General features: G+C 40.2%; 2 protein-coding genes and 1 long non-coding RNA gene across 3 annotated transcripts; 2 read left to right on the forward strand and 1 right to left on the reverse strand.

Moving 5' to 3' along the window:
• Positions 1-952: 952 nt before the first annotated feature.
• Positions 953-14,534, forward strand: LOC101157952 (mitogen-activated protein kinase 9). Its single transcript, XM_004073479.4, has 12 exons — positions 953-1,171; positions 4,314-4,460; positions 4,546-4,675; positions 5,308-5,366; positions 5,568-5,706; positions 6,092-6,257; positions 9,821-9,892; positions 10,633-10,815; positions 11,810-11,934; positions 12,032-12,095; positions 12,577-12,648; positions 12,905-14,534. Exons 2-12 carry the CDS (start codon positions 4,345-4,347, stop codon positions 13,039-13,041), a joined length of 1,263 nt encoding a protein of 420 aa, XP_004073527.1. The 5' UTR covers positions 953-1,171; positions 4,314-4,344; the 3' UTR covers positions 13,042-14,534.
• LOC101161317 lies at positions 14,337-18,862 on the reverse strand. Its single transcript, XM_004073318.4, has 2 exons — positions 17,096-18,862; positions 14,337-14,853 (listed from the first exon to the last, which is right to left on the reverse strand). The coding sequence occupies exons 1-2, from the start codon at positions 17,998-18,000 to the stop codon at positions 14,616-14,618; spliced, it is 1,143 nt and encodes a 380-aa protein (XP_004073366.1). The 5' UTR covers positions 18,001-18,862; the 3' UTR covers positions 14,337-14,615.
• On the forward strand, positions 15,986-17,169 carry LOC110015758. The gene is made up of 3 exons (XR_002291005.2): positions 15,986-16,235; positions 16,862-16,984; positions 17,080-17,169. It is a non-coding gene; the product is annotated as an uncharacterized LOC110015758 (long non-coding RNA).
• Positions 18,863-21,869: the final 3,007 nt, after the last annotated feature.

Raw genomic sequence — 21,869 nt, forward strand, 5'->3', positions numbered from 1 at the left:
GGATCCTCCACATCAGTGACTGAACTTTCTCAGTGAACGGGGTCGCTGCAATGGGATGCTTTATGTAAAGCACTTTAGGAAGCACAAGTTGGAAAAGTGCTATAAAAACAAAATTAGATTTTGAAAAACTTAGTCTAGGGGTTTGAATATAGAATATATTTTATAAAATGTGCAGTTCCTTTAAAAGGCGGAAATGCTCTTGTCTTGTTATTCTTCCTGTTTTGCATTTGTTTGAGTGTTTTGGAATATGATTTAATGTCTAGATGGAATACGTTACAACAAGGTTGTGAATTGGACCATTTACATTTGTGAATGTGGAATTTCTCGAAAAAAATAAACAACTGAATAATACAAATGTAAAAATAATGTAATTCAAAATAAAGCAACAGTAATTCGGGTATTTACATTCAATTATGTCATTATAGTTATTAACTCAGACCAAACTTTCTTTGTGTACGTAAAACAAATGAAAAATTGTTTCATAACTTGATTGGGGGGAAAAACACAAGACTCATCTGTGTTTAATTTAACTATTTTTAGCTTATTTTTAACTGGATAAATTTGATTGAACTTTTTTAATGTATTTCTTTATCATTAAAACAGTATTTATGAACAGCTTTTTCCCCAACTTAAATCACTCATGGTTGAATGCCAATATAACAAGAAATTAAATAACAAGAAGAAGTTTGATATTGGTTGAATCTTACAATCTTGTAATGTCCATATCTCCAATATTTTTTTTTTATAATTTCAGCATTACTATCTGTATATATTTCTATACATGTCTTAAAAACTGAAGAGAGCCTGCACATTCTTTTTGTGTCACTGGAGATCGTACTGGAGAGCTAAAAGTCTGAAGAAATTACTGAATATGACTCTGTGCTCTAACTCTGAAGTTCACTTCTGAAAGGAAGTTGCGACGCAAACACTTGCTTTGCGTGATGACGTCAGCCTGACGTTTGGTCTCTGCTTGTTGTGGCTGCGCAGCCGATCCTCCGAGCAGCCGCTGGAGTTAGCAAGGAGCCGGGACGACGACTGTCAGCGGTGACAGTCTTGTCGGTCTTTCATCTAAACTTTTCCCGGTCGCAGAGGCAGCTGACAGACGGGGGGAGTGCTTTGTCGTGGTTTGTGGACGTATGGGAGCTCCCTCAGGAGCGGCGAAAGGGAGAAGGTAGGCTTCGCTGCAGCCAGGGTCTGCCGCCTCCTGCCGTCTTTTGGTCGGTCAGAGCTCTCAGTCTAGTCCCTCGGCCCCGACTACCGCAGTGCTGCCGAGAGAAAAGGACCGGTCGCGTGGGGCCTGCTAACTTCAGAGTGGGGTTCGGGCGTTTCAAATGAGGCTTCCGCGATGGTTTCTTGGTGTTTTAGCAGCAGTAACTCTGTGCTGCCACGGTGTGTCATACAGGGTGACTTCATACCTTCTACCGAGTCTGCGTGCATCAGACCGGCTGTCATTGTTGTACTCAGCAAATACCAGAGCTGCTGCTCTGAACCCCAACCCACCTGTAGTTTGAGGCGCACGTGCACAGGTGGGATCCTATATATATATATATATATATATATATAGATAGATATATAGATAGATAGATAGATAGATAGACATAACCCACTAAGTTGCAGATATTTTAATTAATGATGTAACAGAATAGGCTAAAAACAAAATTTCTATTAAAAAAAAGGAAAAACTCACATTTTCAATAGGAAATTTACTTGATTTAATTAAAGAATCCTTTTTTGCAGTTGGATTAAACTTAGACTTTCATTTTTCTATGTATTGCAGCTTTTTGAATGTAACCACCTTCAAGTTCATAGATAGCTAAATGTGGTTTAGTCATTTTCCAAACCTTTGCGATTTTCAACTCAGTAGATGAGAGCTTTATTGTCATTTGAAAACACTAAAGATTTACATGGCTGTTTTTTAAAAGACCCACTCCAATGAAAATCGTGTTTTCAGCATGTTTTTTTTAGCATTTTTCTCATGATAGAGGACATCTTTAAAGAATATTAAAATGGTGTTTCTGAGGATTTCAAATTGGTGTAAATCAGGAGCAGATGAAAAAATTGCCATTTGAAAAAAAATTTTAGTAGTTACATACAAACTAAAATCCTTAGGAACATAATAATTTCTGCATTTTCTTTAGACTAACACTGCTTATAGTCAGTTTTTAATGTCAGAATTGATCACATTTCCTCTCACATTTTTTCAGTTTATGTCACTCCTGATGTAAAAACATGTTCTAGCTAAAACATTGCTTTTATTGAGATAAATTCATGTTGACTAGAATAGAAATGGAATTGATCTAGTGTTTTGGCAGTGATGCCCAGCTCCACGGGTTCATCTGCCATCAAGTCAAAAATAATACAGGAAGCCTGTTACGTGCTCCATAGGGTGCTGTGTTGTAGGAGGATGAGTCTGTTTTTCTTGTAATCAGCTAGATAAATGTTCTGCTGTTGGCCTCTTTTCAAAACCGCTGTTTTTCATGGTTGTTGAAGCATCATTTGCCCCGCCGGGCAGCAGCAGCAGCGCCATGTTTTTGGTGTTTTTGAACCCCACTGCATGAAGATTAGACATTCATTCTTCAGGCTATGATGGTCTGATGTCATGGCCAGCCAAATCCCAGTGCGGTGGATTCATGTACAGCAGAAAATGTGATTTGGAGGATGGAGACTGTTGTGTGAAGGGCACACACATCCTTCAGCTGCTTTCACAGCCCTGAAGCCCAACAGAAAGAAATGTTCTCGCTGTCCCACAATTACAATCAATGTGTCTTTCATTGTTGTCCTCTTTGACACTCGTTCTTTTTGATTAGCGTGAAAATAAAAAGTTCATTGTGTGTAAGATTTAAGCATTAGTAGACCTCTCGATGTTATGACGCATACCCCCCCCCTAAAAAAAAAGATTAGAGGTGTCAAACTTTAATTTTGAAATGTACTTAAAATGTCTCTTTACGCTTAAAGATCTATTCGAGGACAAACAATATATTAGCTCCGTTTTATTTGAATGGTTTAATATTTTCATTTTGCTTTTCAGAATAAAAAAATCAATCCAAACGTTTTAGCCTAAAATGTTCCTGTTTTCTGCTGATCCCTGCTCGTTTTTTCCATTTAAATATAAACTAAAAGTGATCTGTACCGTTAACTGAAGGAAAGCAACTCTGTCCTGTAAAATGTTGAGCACATCTTTCATGATGTTGGAGAGAAAACAGGATCTTGTACTCAAATCGAAGCAGGAAGAAAAATTCATGGCAATCTCCTTCCATTTGCTTTTCATTGTGTGTGTCTAAGAGCAGCTGGGTCAGGATGCTGTCATCACTGAGGGTGGGACATGTGATAGCTGGCTGGTGGTTGGTGCTGTGACTCATCCATCCTCCCAGGTTTTCAATTGACTCTTGTCTGCATTGGAAGTATTTTTATCTTTGTTTTCTGCCCAAAACGTTTTGAAAAGCTCTTTTCACCGGCCACTTAAATAGCTCCGTTTTCGTGTAGTTTCCCATTGGAGGGATGTAGCAGATAACCATGAGCAGAGGAAGGACGGGGGTGTTGCTTCCTCGCAAAATCAAGTAAAAGTCAAAAGAGAGGACAGGACATTGGTGAAGGTTATTTTAATGTAAAATATCTGAAATATTTTAATTTGTTTTTTAATACATTTTTAAAAATATTTCTCATCTTCTGTCTAAAAAAATCATTTTTTTCCCAGAATCCAATGCCAGCCAATGTCCTCAGCACATGTATTAATTACATGTAGTAGTTAAATGCAGTGAAAACAATGTCATGTGTCGCTGTCTGGAGAAATTAGAGCATTTCTTCCTCTGTTTGAATTTTTTTTTGTTTTATTCAACCCGGTTGATGAAGGGATAAAACATTGCAAAGAAAGTTTGTTTTATTTAGGAACTTAATGAAAGTTGTGGTTATTTCCTCAGGGAAGACATACAGATGCTTTGCTGCTGCAAATCTACGCAATTCATCCACCTACACACAAACACACAAAATTTCACAAAGAAGAATAATGCCCCCCCCCCCCGTGTCCAACTCCAGGAGTCTGCCATGTTTGTTATGAATTCTCAAACAAATACTGTGCTCTGCTAACGTCTGTGGACGAGTCTGAGTGCAGATCATCGTCCTATAAACACACTCAAACCTAACAAAGTGTGTTTATTGTGCACACAATAAGTTATTAACAGCTTGAGTGTTGAGTTCATGTTGCCGACGGTTACTGCAGCCTGATGAACGACACGGACAGAGTTGGTGTTAGCACAAACGTGTGCAGCTCCTCGACCTCATTTGGGGTTTTACCTGGTTTCCTTTGTGTCCTGCAGACACTGCTGCTGGTCCTGACCGCCGGGCAGAATGAGTGAGGCAGAGGGGCAGTTCTACAGTGTGCAGGTGGGAGACTCCACCTTCACTGTGCTCAAGCGCTACCAGCAGCTCCGTCCCATTGGCTCTGGGGCTCAAGGCATCGTCTGGTGAGAGGATCACCTGTGCGTTGCTGTATATTTTCAGTAGCGAAAGCTGTCACATCCGTGTTTATCTGGTCTCCTTTTAACACAGCTCTGCTCTGGATACAGTCTTTGGTATCCCCGTGGCCGTAAAGAAGCTCTGTCGACCCTTTCAGAATCAAACCCATGCCAAACGAGCCTACCGAGAGCTGGTGCTACTAAAATGTGTCAACCACAAAAATGTAAGTAATGTAAGCCCCGTGACCCCGAAAGGGAACAGAAGATGAATATGACGTCTCTCATTTGCCAGAGTAAAAACCTAATAAATATAAACATTTTACTAAGACGATTTATTTATGAATGCGCTTTGATCTGATGATGGAAATGTGGATGGTTTATAAAAAAAATATTAAAATACACTTTTTCCACATGAAAAATCATTCCATCCCAATGCATTGTGGTCTTTTTCACCAAACCAGTGAGGACCAATGCACACTGGTTTTTCTCAGACTTCTGGGAAATTTCCAGGGCACTGGATTTGGGAATTGTAGGTACGGACACCCCGACAAAATGGCAAAAGCCCAATATAGTGCACTAAGTAGTGAGGGAATTTTGACACAACCAATGTCGGCTTTCCTTAAAGAAAAAGGAGCTGGAAGACGAAGCCTGACTGCATTTCATTAGAAATATAAAAAGTTAAGCAGAGAAGAGAGGCGACTTTCTGCAATGCTAAAGAAGTTTCTCGCTTGGAGGGAAAGCATCCAGACGAAACCCTCTCACTGCTCCGTGCAGAATTGACAAGCCCTTCACCATGGAGAGGCTGGAGACGGGGGGACTTACAGAGTGAACTAATGGGCTGTCTTCCTGCTTTCAGATCATCCGTCTGATCAATGTTTTTACGCCTCAGAAGTCTCTGGAGGAGTTCCAGGATCTGTGAGTGGCAGAGCTGGCTTTTCCTTTTAGTTTCACCCGTGGTTGAGTTCCTTCATTGTTTACCTCCTAACTTTTTCTGCTACGGTTCAACTCTTTAAGTTTGTATCCTCTAATCCGTTGTAACTTTCTGTAACTGCATTTTGTCACCACACTTTTTGTCTTGTTTGCCTGTCCAGTCTTAACTCTCCGTCTCATCTGTAGGTATCTGGTGATGGAGCTGATGGATGCCAGCCTCTGCCAGGTGATCCACATGGACCTCGATCATGAGAGGATGTCTTACCTGCTCTACCAGATTCTCTGTGGCATCAGACACCTGCATTCGGCAGGTATCATTCACAGGGTAAGCATAGGAAATACATTTCTCATCTGCATAAATACATTTCTTTATATTTGTCCTCCATCATCAGAAAAATGCCAGAAGAATATGTTAAAAACTCCAAAAACACTGTTTTCATTGGAGTGGGTCTTTAAGGAAACACTGATCCTTCATCAATCAATGCTTCTTTGAAACCCTTTTCTAGATAAACTGTTGTCCAAATTTCAGTGAGAGTCTATAGTTTTTCCACTAATGTCCTAATTTGAACATTTTTAACTTTTGATTGAAAATGATTCAAACAGTGATTCTGGACGTTTACCATCATCAACATAAAAGTCTTCCAGCCGTCTCGTGTCTCATGTCTAACTGCAGGGATTTTTCTGTAGACTGATAGTTTCTGTGCCCTCAGGACCTGAAGCCCAGCAACATTGTGGTGAAGTCCGACTGCACCCTGAAGATCTTGGACTTTGGGCTGGCAAGGACAGCCTGCACTAACTTCATGATGACGCCTTATGTGGTGACCAGATACTACCGCGCCCCAGAGGTCATTCTGGGCATGAAGTATAAGGAGAATGGTGAGGAAAGTCCCACTGTAACAAAAGTCTATCATAACGTGACACAGAAAAGGGACTTTTTTTTTCATTTGAAAGAGTAAAAGTATGCTGAGATTGATCATTTATACAGATATTACAGAACACATAAATTAGCATCCCAGTTAAGTGTGAAAAACAGCAACACAAACATTGTGCTATCACCTCAAAGTTATTCTAAGTTACCTGAAGTGTCCAGAAATACCAGTTCCTTAAAGCTGCTGTTGGTAGATCTTTGTTTAAGTAAAGCTGTGTGTCAAGCTAGGTACAAATCAAAAAGGTACTAAACGTGTATATTTTTATTTTTTTAACTTGTCCTGTCCAACAGCTGGACAGACAGATGAGAGCTGAAGGCCTCTTGTGTTGGACATATTTTACTTTAAGAACAGGGGTTATGAATCTTCAGACAAACCAGAGGTATGTCTGAATAAACCCCTTTTGTAATCAAGGCCAAACTTTATTCATTTTAATCATATTTGAAAATCTTTTGTGTTGGACCGGACGGAAAAGGAAAGGAGGGAAGAAGAGAGAGGGATGTTAGAGAGGGCGGGGTAGGAGGGGGGGTGGGAGGGTGATTATAGAAAGGGGGGGGGGGGGTAAAACCATGAAGCAGCATAAAGCAACAAGTTTCTGGATGGTTATAATTAGGGCTGCACGATATGAGGAAAACTCGCGATATGCGATATTGGTGATTAATATTGCGATAACGATATAATTTGCGGTATATAAACAAATAGCAAAACAACCAAAAACATAATTTCCATTTCACTGCAACAGTTTAAAAATTCTACTCTTAATGACCCTTGTCAAGGAGGCAAACATTAAACATAAAAGGGCTCATCTGATTGATCAACAACGTAAACGGGTCCTTTTGATTGGTTGAATGCATAAAAGAATTTATTTCATTTGTTCATATATTTCAAGCTGCCATGAGTTTGTTTTAGCACATTTAAGGTAACCATTTATTGCGATTTTCGCCGTCTTTTGCGGTATGCATATTGCACAGCTTGATGTCGCGATAACGATTAATTTGCGGTATATTGTGCAGGCCTATTTATAATCATTACGGTGAGGTTCAGATGTATTACAGATACAGGTCTATAAATGCGGGGTCTGTCCACACACACACTCAAATGTTGTAAACATACCTGTTGGCTCCAAAAAATGTTCACATGTCAACATGCACACAATACAGAAATACAGATAGTGTTCACACACGCATACCTATGCCTTCAAACCAACTAGTGTGAAACATTTCATTCAATCATGCAAACTATTAGAGCAAAGGTGAGCTAACACCTGTGTTTATGTTCTTCTAAAGTGGATGATGGAATGTAAAAAGGAGGAGGGAGAGTGCCCAGCCATCCCCACACCAAGACCCCCGCAGCAGCAGGAGCTAGGACCCCCCCAACACCCACACAGTAGCGATCACAAACGTGCCTTTTTGAGTGTGCATTGAGCCCATGGCATTCACACTGAACTAGCAGGGAGGGGCCTCTTCCCTTTCTACCGTTTACTGTCGCATGAGGACCCCCTATAGTTGGAAGAGGCTCGGTGCAAAATGTAGAAGTGGTGCTCCTGAATTTTGCTCCAGGCTTTTTCTTTCACACCTCTGTTCTGAGAGATAAAATACTTGGTGTCTTTGCCAGACACAAGCCACAATTATTCGTTTCTCCTCCATGATCATTTTCAAATGGTTGGAATTTCCATGAATTGAAGGGAACGCTATCCGAAAAGCCGAAAACGGACTTAAAAACTTGCGTAGCTAGATGTGAACGCGAGAGTTTGGAACTGGAAGCCTGAAATGCACGCACACAGGGGAGCATAAACTCTCCGTTGAAAGTTGCTGCCTGAACATGTCTTGCCGTTGTGAACGTAGCTTCAGAGTTCAGAAAATGCGACTTCCCTAACATCCCCTTTGTTTAAGTCCGTTTTTAAAAAGTGTTAGCATTGCATGTTTTTCAAAGCACATTTCCTGTAGGATTTGAAAACGCTTTGACTTGAGTGTAAAAGGAACAGTGGGAGAAATGATTCTCGACTGCTGCCTCTCACTCAGCTGACGTGGCTCTGCAGCAGTGTTGCTAAAAAAAAAGTCTATGAATGACTTTTCTTATTGTCTTCTTTCCAACTATTTTAGATACAGTAATAAAATGGTTCTGGTGCGGGCGTTGGGCCACTCACAGATGCTGCAGGGTTTTTGTTTTTTTTCTTTTCCGTGCTGCATTTCTGGGTTCGCTCAGAGCCAGAGCTTAACATAGAAGCGGCTACTTTCTATTTCAAAACACTGGCGCGGGGCCAAAAGCAAGCAACTGCACCAAGCAACTCTTATGTGGACCAGAGCAAGCAGGAAAGAAATCCAACTTGCAAGTTCGACAAGTCTGTGCTTCTGTGCCGTTTTTAAATCTACCGTTCTTTCCTTCTAATGACTGCTCCTGCTTTCCTCTTCCCTCCACTCCTTCAGTGGCTTCCTGCTGACCTGATTCTGTGGCTGTCTTGACAGGTTATTATTTAAAGCTCCTAAAGGACTGTGAGGTGATGCAGCCTGGAGATGCTTCAGAAGCACAACACTTTGTTCACAATGATGGATTCTTTAGTGGCAACCCCAAGATTAGCTCTTCTTTTTATGGAGCCAGAAGGAGCAGATCCTTCCTTAGGCTTTAAAAACCCCTTACCTACATTGTATCCAGTACTGTCCGCAGAGAGAAAAACACAACCCACATGTTTTCTCTTTTATTCATAAACTGATTCTAAAAGTAGTTTTATTTTGGAAGAGTAGTGTTATTTGGGAACTGATTCTTCCCACCACATCCAACTCTTTCTTCACGCATGTCAAGTTTCTCAGTGGCGTGTCCAAAATACATTTGTTTCTTTCTCAAAGCAGCTGTGAGACCTGCCGCTGTGAGCCTTCAGCTTCCAAATCAAAGAAAGCTGCTTTTAACAGACAAACCAGGCGTCTTTACTCCACATATGGATTTATTGTGACAGTTGTTCCCACACACCATCATCATAATAATGCATCATATTCAGGAGCCAGCTGTCTAATGTTACAAGGATGCTGCTAATAAAGTTGCTCAAATGGTAAATTCACATTTAGGATTATATTTAAAAAATACCAGTTTTAGTGACTTCCATCGCACCTTAAAAGTCGGAAAAGTCAATTTTGTAGCGTTCACTTTGACAGTAGTGGGTTAACGGAAAGTCTGTATCGCATTTGAATGGTTCTTACATGATGTCAGGTGTACGAATAAAGTTTCAAGTAGCTACAGACATTTAAACTTTATCCCGGAGAGTTAAGGGAAACTTAAAATCGAACATCCACCGCATTCTCGTACGGCCTGTACTGTCTGACATTAAACCGGTCCGCGGCCTGAAAACAGTTGGAGGACCACGGTGCCAGAAGATGCTGCTGATGAAAGCGTCACGCACATGAACGTTCGTCAGCCTCCACTTCACATTTCACAGCACACACAGTCAGGACTCTACTAGGAGGTTTGGAGTTCACTTTGATTTAATATCTGCCTGGTTTTGTTTGTGTTCTCTGTTCCCAGTGGACATCTGGTCAGTAGGATGCATCATGGGAGAGATGGTAAAGGGCAGCGTCATCTTCCAGGGCACAGATCGTATCCTTCGCCTCTCTCATCAGCTCTGTTTTTCTTTTCTTTTTTTAAACCATCCTAAAATCTGTGCATTTTATTCATTACATGTCCAAACACACAACTTTTTTTTCTCTTACCTTTATTAGTTATTCCTACGTTACAACCGATTTGCCCACCTTTCACTCCATTCTTCACGCTCAGATTAGGAAGAGATTAACAGCACAGGTGGGATTAAAGGTGGATTTGCTCTTCATTCATGGAGGTAATTGCCTCCTTCGTTTGTAGACCATCTATGAAGGTGGGAAGGAGGGGGGGGGGGGGGGTCCTATATTTAGCTCTGCTAAAATGGCTTAGCTCATTGCCAGGACACTGCATTGATTCTGACTCCTGCTGGTTCCTCGATAAAGTGGGCTTTTAGTTTTGCACATGTTCTTCCTTTTTTATTCGACACACAAAATTTGTGTTGTTTTTTTGTGGATTTTGCAGCATTTTCACGACTTTTTATTGAATTGAATATGTGGATTATCCTTCCTGTGTCTTTTGGTGTATCACTAAACACATGGGATGATGTCATCATGCTTAGTCTATACTATGATGAGGAATACATTTTGTAAACATTTAAAATTTTACTCTTAAATGCTTAAAGCAACTTCCCTTGTTTATAGTCAGAAAAAGCTGATTGAAATATTTCTTTTTTCTGATTTGGCTATGAGTTTTTGTTCTTGAAATCTTTCTGGTGTTTTCCTTAATTGGAGTGCTGTCAGACATCGATCAGTGGAATAAAGTGATTGAGATCCTGGGAACTCCCAGTCTGGAGTTTATGAACCGACTGATGGAGACGGTGAGGAACTACGTGATGAACAAGCCTCAGTACCCGGGCGTCAGCTTCGGCGAGCTGTTCCCAGACTGGGCTTTTCCTTCTGAGTCGGAGCATGACAAAGTGAAGAGTAAGAACCCCACTGCACTTCACCACTGCAGAACCTCACATTTCCATGGAAACGGCAAGAAATCACTGTTCATTTGGTGTCCAAAGAGCAAATACAAAATCAGTGCTCAGGTTTGAGCCTTTAATAAATTGTTTATTAGCATTCGATAATCAGATTTTTTTATTTTTCTGTAAAAGTCTGTTAAATTATTAAAAAAAAAAAGATTTTTAAACGATGGAAAAGCATTAACTGCTATTTATCAGGTACTATTCTGTTTTTTCAATTGTCACTTTCATCAGTGGGTTATAGAAGACACCAGCACCACTTCCTGAGGGGACACAAGGATCAGAAATCTCTATAACACTTGTGCCCAGCATGGAGCTAAAGTACACACTATGTAGTATTTTCCCTTAAGATGTGTAATATTTGAATTCCAAGCCATTTTACTTACTAATTGTGAGTGTGTAAAAAAAATACCAGTCTCTTTTTTGGGTTTTTCTAATCCTTCTTTTAAACGATGATTGATTTGTAATAATTTGGAATTTAAGGAGAAAAAACCTTTTTAAAATCTTTGACGTTTTAATTTATCCAGTTTTCTACTTCAATTTTTGTCACCGATTATTCCAAAAAGATGAATTGATGTATGATACAGTTTTTGGACATTTTGTACAAGGAAAACTTCATATTGCCTTAGTTTAACGCCGTCCACAAATACATGTTTTGTTGTTGAGAAGTCAAAGTAGTTAATTAAAATGTTCAATAGTTTTTTCTTGAGGACAAGACACTGCATTAGTGTTTTCTTTCATGCTAATTTAAAACAATTCTTGCTTTGGCTATAGATGGATAAATAATTTATCATTTTGTACACTAGACAACAATCATTTGTCTTAACCTTGTTAAAAAGTTTTATTTCTTGCTCTGCAGGAAAAAGTCATTCTACAATGCTCTAAAATGAAATGATGTCATTCACTCGTTTCCATAGTAACCCTTCTCCTTCCGCTTGTTGCCAAAACAGCCGCTCAAGCTCGGGACTTGCTGTCCAAAATGCTGGTCATCGATCCCGAGTGCCGCATCTCAGTAGAAGACGCTCTCAATCACCCCTACATTCACATGTGGTACGACCCGTCAGAGGCAGACGCGGTGAGGAGGCGGGTTCAGCTGCCGCTTTTCCTTTCCTAAATACATGAAAGAAATTGATGACATGTCTGTGATTAATCTGCTTCCTTTGGTTTCACAGCCGCCTCCCCAGATTTCAGATAAGCAGCTTGAAGAAAGAGAGCACACCATTGAGCAATGGAAAGGTGAGATATACTGCCCCCAAGGGGCAACAGGCAGCACTGCACCTTCACCTCTTTTCATTTTTTTTTTAAACAGCTTTAAACTAAACACATTGTTTTTACTTGAAAATTGTTGAAAATTTAGTGGAAAAAATTGTAAATTTGAAAATATTTATTTTAAATTTCAAGAAATACGGAAAACTTGAAACAAATTGTACATCTGAAGCTGTTGCCAAATGAAAAAATGCTGCAGCTATAACAGGTTTAGGTTTCTGTTTTATTATTTAGGTTTATTCATTCAAACTTTTGGTGTTTTTTCAAATGTATTTATTTTTTCAAATTCATTTCCTTTTTTTGAATTTTCAGGTTCACAATGTGGACTTTAAGTATAAAACTGTTTTTAAATGTTCTTTTTTTTTTTTTCTAATTTACATTCTGGTTTTTCGTCCCAATTTGACCCTATGCCCCAGCCTTTCTCCAAGTGTCATGTTTTGTTTCTCCACAGAACTTATTTATGAAGAAGTGATCGACTGGGAAGAGAGGAACAAGAACGGTTTGATGAAAGAAGACTGCTCAGGTACACGAGTTTACCAAGCTAGACCAGCCTGCAGTGAATGTGCTGTTCAAGTCCCACTCCAAGAATCTTTAAATCTAGTGGTCTTTTAATTATGATAATGTCGTTTTTAGGCAAAATCCCCAAAACTGTTGTTTTTTAGGACATAGTTTCTGCAGAGTGGCAGGAGTTCTGGGCCTTCAACTCTTCTACAGACACTGAAATGCTCCACTCGACCCCTTAGTTATGTTTTTGCCTGAATTCATCTTTTCCCATTCAGATCCGGTGTCAGGCTCCGCCTCCCAGTCATCCTCGGCCAACGACATCTCGTCCATGTCCACGGAGCACACGTTGGCGTCAGACACAGACAGCAGCAGCATCGACACGCTGACTGGACCACTGGAGGAGAGTCAATGAACGCAGCCTGCTGCCTCTCATGTCCATCTGTCTGCCCACCTTAGTCTGGTCTCCTTTACAAAATCCAAAAGTCTTGTCAACCCTCGCCTGTCATTTTGCCTTCAGTCCCACAACCATAACGTCCTTTTTAGTCTTTACTTTTACATTTTTATCCCATTTCTAACCGATGTTTTTTTTCCCCCCTCTTCCTTGCAAAATCATGGTTTTTCTCCTTGTGTGATCCATTCACTTCTATTTATTTTGATGACAGCAGAAGTCATGTGGAGGGAGGGAGCATGATTTGATTTATAATACTTGACTGATTTGTTTTAATTTTTTAAATAAATATTAAAGTAAGCCGTTACGTCATCAAAGTAAAGCGCAGTAGACCTAAGTTCCAGCTTCTCTCGTGCATGAAAGCCAAACAGAACAGAGGCGTGTCGTCGATCGGACATCCTGCTGCCGATTTCTACTTTGAATGAATCTCGCACACGCTCAGACTCTCTGCACTCTGACGTAAGATCAGTTGCATGAGTGATGTGAATTTTCTCTTCTTACTGCTGGAAAGACGCTGCGGTTGCAGTGATGGCGTCATGTTTCCTTACAGTGTTACATTTGTGAAGTCGTCCTAGTTTGAATCGAACAAATCAAAAGTGTGCCTGTTCTGTTGAGACGTTCAACATTACTGTAGAAAACACGAAACACAATCATCTGATGACTTACATGCAAACTTTGATGCTGTTGATCACAATCAGATCCCTATGCCTAAAAGAGGCATAATGATAAATAATGTATTTTTTGTTGTTCTTGCAAAGTGTTGCACATAAACCACACAGAAGTCCTAATGTGGGAACTTAAGTTTCCACACGGGCGGATTTTTCTCCAAACCATTCCATTAATGCTGGAAAACAGACAAACAATCATCCTGTAGAAGACTCGTCAGACTACATGAATCACGTTGCATGAAGGCGTCAGGCCAAGGCGGTGCTTGTTCTTAAGACTTCAGCTCTCCTCTCTGCTACTGTAATTAGAAGCTCTTGATTTTGAGGAATGCACTTTTTCTTTTTGTTGCCTTGTACATCTAAAGAAGTGATATCGACATGACCTGCTCACTCTTCTTGTAGTTCTCTGTTTTATGAAAAGAAAAAGTCAGCGGGGAAAGTTTACCGGTCCACCAAAAGCCCTGAAGGTGCGTTTCCATGACGATGGAGGTGGCAGAGCCCAGAACCAGCATGTAGGTCTCACATGCTGAGGATGAACTTGAGCTGCTGGTCGGACAGAGCTATGGACGTGGAAATAAAGATACTATGGAGGACTTTCTGTACACAACCAGGACTTTATTCTTTCTGTCATGCCTTAATGACCTACGGTGGGCAGAAACTGATGTAAAACGTAGACAGATGTGGACTGAGCTCTGGAGACCAGGGATGTCCCGTGTGATATGTCTTGACCACCACGTTATAACTCGGCCAACATCTTTTATCCATCAAAGCTAATAAAGTGGATATCAGTGATTCTCGTTTCCTGTGCTTCTCAGAACATTCTTCTGAGCATACCTCAGAAAATAAAAGTTCTACTCCCAGACATTCGACTGCTCAAAAGCTCTTGACAATGTATTCCGTTTTCTTTGCCTCATTGTTGAGCTCGCCAAAGGTGTCGAAGAACTGCTCCATCTCCCTCTGCAGCGTGGCGTTGCGAAGCTCCGCAGCAGCCCGGGCCTTCTCCGACTCCTCGATCTTGGCCTGAACCACCTGGTACCATTGCCGCTGCTGTGAGAGGTTGGTTTTCAAATGGACCACTTCCAGTTGCAGCTCTTCGTTTCGCTGCTCCAGACTAAATAAAAAATGAAGGAGGAAAGTCATATCTTGGAAAGAACAGGCAGTATACAGTATAAGTATTTGATCCATTACTGATTTTGTAGGTTTGCCCAGTAAAATGAAATTGACAGTCTGTCATTACAGTACCGGTAGGTTTAATTGATCAGTGAGAGATAAAATATCAGGAGATTGACTTTAAATAATTTATTTAAAGTTATCCATGACCTTTTACAGCCATTTTTTGTTTGCCTTGACTGTTTGTTTTGGGTCATCATCCTGTTGGAAAATCCACCCACAACCCATTTTAAGCCTCCTGGCTTAAGGGGGGGGAAGGAGGTTCTTACTCTGGATTTGATGGTTTAATTTGATGGCTCCATCCATCCTCCCATCAATAGGGGGAAGTAGCCCTGTACAGAAAAACATATCCCCAAATTGATGTCTCACTGTTTTCATGATCATGGAAACCCAACCAGGTCAGATGGTGTTTGGAGCGCCAGACCTACAGGTGGATTGATGGTCACGTTGTGACAGTTGCACCGACAGTTGTCGCTTTAACCCCTCAGCTTCTTGCTGATGGTTTTGTAGTCCATTCTAGGTCTACAATTAAATCCACTGAAAGCTCTTAAGTCTATGCCATGTCGGAGAGTTTGGAGTCTGACTGACTGATTCTGTGGACAGGTGTCTTTTCTACAGGTGATTAGTTCAAACAGGTGTCTGCAATTCAGGCGACAGGTTGATTAGGTGAGTCTGACTGGTCTGTGTGAACCAGAGCTCTAACTGTTAACCAGGGGTTCAAATCCTTATTTCACCCAATGAAATGCGAACAAGTATATACAAATTCTTTCAAATCAATTTCTTTTTTATCTTTTTCTATCTTTCACTGTTCAAATGAACCTACCATCATGAGGACATACTATCTATTTCTTTTTAAGTGGGCAAACCTACAAAATCAGCAAGGGATCAAAAAACCAAGAGGCAGAGGCTTCTCAACATGATCAATCTCTCTCAAGCCTTCAACTATTTTAACCTGTTTGGTATCAAATGTTCATCTCAGAAAGTAGATGGACGCTGGGTTATTTTAGTTTTGGTCATTTAAAACTTATATATATATATATATATATATATATATATATATATATATAGTTTTTACTGTAGAAAAAGAAAAAAGCTTCACCAAATACATTAAAACGGATGTTTTCTTTGTAGATTTTAGCACACTTTCAGGAAGAAAGAACGTTTACACAAACCAATCTTTTGGATTTTTAAAATTCCCTATTTTTTATTGAATTGCAGTTAAAAATAGTAAACATTTAGAGCATTTTGAGTTTTTAATAGTGTCTTATGTCTGAAATATTGAGGATCGCAGAGCTACTGGCATCCAACAAAGAAATCAAACGGGTAAGAATTGAGTTTTCTGTTTTAGTTTTGGTCCTCTGAAGGACTGTTCAACAATTTTCTGTGTTTTTCCAAAAATGTTGGATTTATTTTTCTTTATCCACCATTAGCTTTGCAGCTAGTCCACTTTATTTTTTTCCGATCCTTCAGTATTTATGAAATAACTTAAAAATGTGGTGCCCTTTAACATTTTCAGCTCCTTCAGCAAGCCTCTTCCCAGGATTCAGCTCTGCATGATTGTAGGGAGGGAAGAAATTTGCTTTCAAAATAAAATCAGCTGAACTTTTTTCTCCTTTAAAGTTCATCTAACCTTTACTGTTTATGTTCAGCTAAATAAGTCGTCATTTCCCTCTTATTCCCTCTTTCATGACAACTGGCACCAAAGTGTGATGTTGCACTGAGACGAGCTCTATCTATATCAGTAATAAATGAGGAATGTGTTGTGTCTAGGTCAGCAGCATGGCCCCTTAAATTAGCTCTCTTTCCAGTGTGGTGAGCTGTTTTCTATATGTCAGCCATGTGCTTGTTTTCCACCTCCAGCTGTTTGCTCAGAAAAAAAAAATCTGTGCATAAAATCTAGAAAAACATTTTTTTTCTGTTTAGATTGTTTATGTTAATTTCCACTGTAGATTTCAGTGATTGTCTTTCTGTGGGAAACCCAAAGGGATTTCTTTCACTGGCGGTCCTCTGTGAGCTAAACCGGATGAGGGGTGAGGCTTTGGGTCAGCGCTTACTGGATGTGGGAACATCATGTATGTGAAAATGCCGCACAAGCTGCAACATTTTTGAACTTAACGTTACATCAAAGGAAATGTTGTGTGAGATTCATTTTTCTGTTTAATTCAAGGCAAATTTGGAATTACCTGAGGATTTGCGCCTCATAATCCTCCTGCTGTCTCAGTATTTGCTGCTGGAGGCTGGTGAGGAGGCTCCGGAGTGCACTCGCCGAGGGGTCAGCCAGTGGGGGAGGAGGGGGCTCCTTTGGAGACAAAGATGGCAGCCTGTGGTGCTGGTCTGCAGCAGGTGGCCACTTGACCTGGAGCTTAGTTTGGAGTAGTTTAGGGGAGTTTTCAAGGTCCAGTTTGGAATCCTGCTGCGCTGACATACAAGACCCAGAGTCCAACTCAGGATCCTGTTGTTGCTCCCCTTTCCCTGGATTCTGGATGAGATCGCAAGACCACTTGTTCTTGTCTTCCTTCTCAGCCTCTGCCTGCATCAGTTCCTGCATCTCCTCTGGAGCCCACGCTTGGTACATGTGCTCCTGCCAGTCCTGCACGCTTGTTTCCACGTCAAAGAGCGGCCGATGGCTGCCAGTCGTGTCAGCATCCAGAAGATTGTCGTATAGAGACAAAGCACTCCGATGTTCCTCGCTTAATGATGGACAGGGGCTTTGCTTCAGGAAAACGCCGTCCTTTGCCCCCCAGCCACGTCCCTGTTCTTTTGGTTTTTCCCTGCCTCCTCTTGGCTCCTCTTTCCAGGCCGGACGTCCCAGACCTCTTCTGCAGCTGGAGGAGCAGCTTTCTGGCAAGGCGCCAGCCTCTCCTCCGCAAACCAGCAGATGAACCCCAGCCAAAGCCGGGACCACACCAGGTGGGGGGCTGCCAGTGCCTTGAAACCTGCTCACACTAGCACACGAAATTCCACTCTGCATTCCCTTCTCTCTGGGTTTGACTCGCTGAGCAAAAGGCGGGCAGTTGTCGTACAGGGGGTCCATGGAGCAGGTGCTGGCCGTGGTGGGGGACTCTATAGGAAGGCAGCGCAGCTCCATCGTCCAAGCAGGCACATGGGGGCGCTGAGAGATGACCCTCTTGTATTTAGTCTTCTGTAACTTGGGATTAAAGTCTGGGGTTGTGGATTTGGAAGCGTGGTTTGGAGCCTCCTTTTAGCCAAACGTGACGTGTGGGGGGGTCGAGGGGGTGGGGGCTGCAGGAGCCCTTCTGTCTTCAAGCTTGCAGCCTGCTGTGCCTTTGACTGTACTGTTGCACAGGTTGTAGTGCGGTTGTAGCTGGGACCGTGTGTGTCTTTAAGCAGAACTGACATCAGCTGTTTCTTCAGCGGGCCGTCTGGGGGAGGGCCCAGGGTGTAACATGGTCCGGTTCATTCCTAAAGACAGTCATACATAACTGGAACCACAGAAATAGATTGTGGCCGTGGGCACAAAGTGTGAAACTCACAATGAATCTGCTGCAGACATCTGCTTCAGTCACAGCCACTTCTACAGAGGTTAGGTCACATTTACAGACTACAAAAACAGTTTCCACCACAACATTTTTCCTCAAAAAGTTATTTGGTCAGTATTTATTATGCCATTTTGTCAGCTAACAGAAAAAAAAAATCTGCGATTTCATTAAAAGGATAAATATGAACATGATCTCACAAGAAGTAGGATATTTTTAACCTGCAAAACTAGAAAAAGCCGCAAATGTTTACCTTGTTTACAACGGAGAAGTCGTCATTTCTAATTTTCATTTTTGTCTGACATATTTTATTTTCATATTTGAAGAAAACAATGTTGCACTCAGTGACACATCAAGAAGGAAAGGTTGTTCCATTATTCCACGACTTTCTTGGAGTCAGCCAGTCATCCTTGGATCAGAACGCTGAAGTAGGGATACTTATACTTTTTATCTTAAATTGATTTAACCTTTTGGCTGTCGTTTTCATTGTTTTTGCCCTTTTAATGCACAGCGCTTTGTTTGACTCATTTTAAGGCACCATATTAATTACGGTAATAAAACTCGGAAACATGGAAACATCTTAAAGCAGACATGTCCAAAGTCCAGCCAATGGGTCAAATGCGGTTCAAATTTCCATCAACCTGTAGGCTCCTTTCATAAAATTAATGTTAATGCTTTCTAAAAGCTGTTTGTACGATTTTCTTGATTGTGGTTGGCTGAATTACGTCATTGTAAACCAGTGGCTACATCGTTGTGGGATCCTTCAGTGTCACTTTCTAGCTCATTTCTAAAATGTTAACAGTTAATAAAAATAAAAGTTGAGAGGGAGGGACACCACTGGAAATCGACATTTCTTGTGAAATATGAAACGTGACACAAATGTCTGCCTAATATTGTGCCAAGAGACTGTAGCTGTTTTCAACATGTTGAATCTAAAGAGCCACTGGACAAAACATTAACTACAACAAGCAAACTAAGAGAGAATGGTGATAAAAATTGGCTGTAAATTTAGTTTAAAGAAAATTTAATGTTGAAAGCATGCCAACACATCACCAAATCTGGCCCTCTTTGCAGAAAAAGTAGTAAAACTCAGTGTGGAGCAATTTGAACCACAAGGTGGAACAGCTGATCACAGATGGATCAGTTTGGTTTTATCTTTTACATGGAATTTATATGTAATATCTCACTTTCTATGTACATCACCATAATCTGTGATTAGAAATAAGTGACTGAAGGAGACTTCAGAAATCACCCATATGTGTCATCAGTAGAAAAATGTTTTTGAAATATTTATTTTATGCTTAAACTACAATTGTTCTAATCATGGGAACATTTTGTTTCTGCACTCAAGCAACGACACAACGTGAATTCCCCAAGACAGAAAGAAAATTTTACATTAAAATAGTGAATGAAACAGAAGGCTCAATCTATGTCTTTGTTCGCCTTCACAGGCGGGTCCACTTCAATGTTTTCCCTTTGAAAAAGCTGAGCTTCCTCCCAGACCCTCGTCCTTCCTCCTCTCCACTTCTGTACGTCTGCTCAGCTGTTTTTAGCCAGGATCTAGAAGTCCATGGCAACAGTTTCCCACGTTGCAAAGATGCGCGGGCGCTTTATTTAGCAGCCATCTGAAGGGACGGTAACTGAGTGAAATCACAAAATACAACATTTCCATCAGAGAAGACAAATAACGCAAATTAGCAGGCACATCCTGAAGACTGAAACATGCTGCAGCAGTGAAACGGGTAGATGCAAAGAGGGAAGAAATTGGATTTTTGAAGAACAAGGACAGAAACATAAGCATTTCCGGTTGATCTGGTTGAACAACAAATGTGTGATCTGGAAGAAAAAAACAATTAGCGGAAGCCAAAACACACACACAGCAAAATAGAAGAACAACATCCATTACAGAAAAGAGATGTGAATCAGAAGATGAAGATGATAGTTTTGATTTAACTTTAAGGATACAAAGATGATTTAAGCAAAACAAGAAAACTATTTGGAGATTTGATTTGATTTAATGAAGGGTTAATTTCAAGAAAACATAAAACAACAAAATCACACAGACATATCAAGTTCATTACAGAAGTAATTAAAAGCATTAATTTAAAAAAAAACAGGAAAAAATTACTTTAATGTGAAAAGAAAATAACTGTGTCTCAAAATCAGAAAAGGTAACTTTAATGTTAAAGGGCGGGAAAGTGATCTCCCAGGAAAAATCACAAGTATTATAATAGACCTGTCACAGGGTATTGACAGAATTAATGCCTCACACATTAACATCTTAAAACATGCACATAATAAACAGGAACAAACCCAAAACAGAAATGATTTTAGGTGTCACAGTATCTAAACTGCACTATTTCACCTCTATTTAAAGCAGCATACATGCAAAAGACCTTCAAGCAAAATGTGACAGAGAGCTCCAAGAAATAAACATTTAAACCTTTAATCAAGCAAAACATGGGTTTACTGAGTGATTTCTATCGAGGAATGTTGAGATGTTCTTTTGCGTTCAAACAGGAACCGCCTGTTGTTTGAGGAACAAACCACAAGGTGGCAGAAAAGCCATTAGAAACAGTTTTTGTTTTCAACTTTGCAACCATCCTTCTACCAAACAAAAAGAAAGAATTCTGGTGAACTTTCATCTTCTGCCTTGCAAATATGTTTTATTCCTAGACAAAGATTGCTGAAAAGAAAACTTTCAATTTTGGTTGAACTGGAAATGTACATGAAATTGTTAAAATATCTCGAAGCACAAATGGAAAATAGAGACAGTATATCAACAGATGTGACCTCAGATTTATGGGAAAAATATATTTATATATGTGCATATTAAACTTTGTAAATAGTTTATCTCTTAAGCATGTTATATTGATATTGTTTTGCTTTTCTTGAATCTTAGTTTTATTTAAATTTATTTTTTTCTTTTATATCCATTAAAACCCATTTAAAAACAGGATGTTCATGGTTGCATTGAACAAAGACATAAAGGTAGCTGGTCTTAGAGTGGAGGATCCAGAAGACGGGTTAGATGGAGGAAGCGAATTCGCTGTGGCAACCCCTGAAGGGAAAAGCCGAAGAAAAGAAAAGAACAAGAAGATAAACCCTAAAAAAGTTTCACATCACTAAGTTTGTGATTATTTTGTTTCTCCATTATCTGTTGCTTTGTATTTGTCACTGCGAAAGCCAATTGTTTTTTTTTATTATTCATTGCGCATAAGGCTAAGTTCTGTCATTCTCAATTGTTCAATAAAAAACCTTTACTGCAGCTCTTTTTTTTCCTCAGGTGCTGATTCAAGAGTGAGCGCATACATATGCTCTAAAGGAAGAACAGATTGCACAGCTCCTTATGACTTAATTCATATGAAATAATGTTCAGAATAGAAAAGCTTCCATAGTTTTGGAGGTTTGTAGAAATTTCCCCTTTGGATCAGAACTAAAAAAATGAGTAAAGAAAGTA

The sequence above is a fragment of the Oryzias latipes genome, chromosome 10 (genome assembly GCF_002234675.1).
Source record: "Oryzias latipes chromosome 10, ASM223467v1".
Classification (NCBI taxonomy): domain Eukaryota; kingdom Metazoa; phylum Chordata; class Actinopteri; order Beloniformes; family Adrianichthyidae; genus Oryzias; species Oryzias latipes.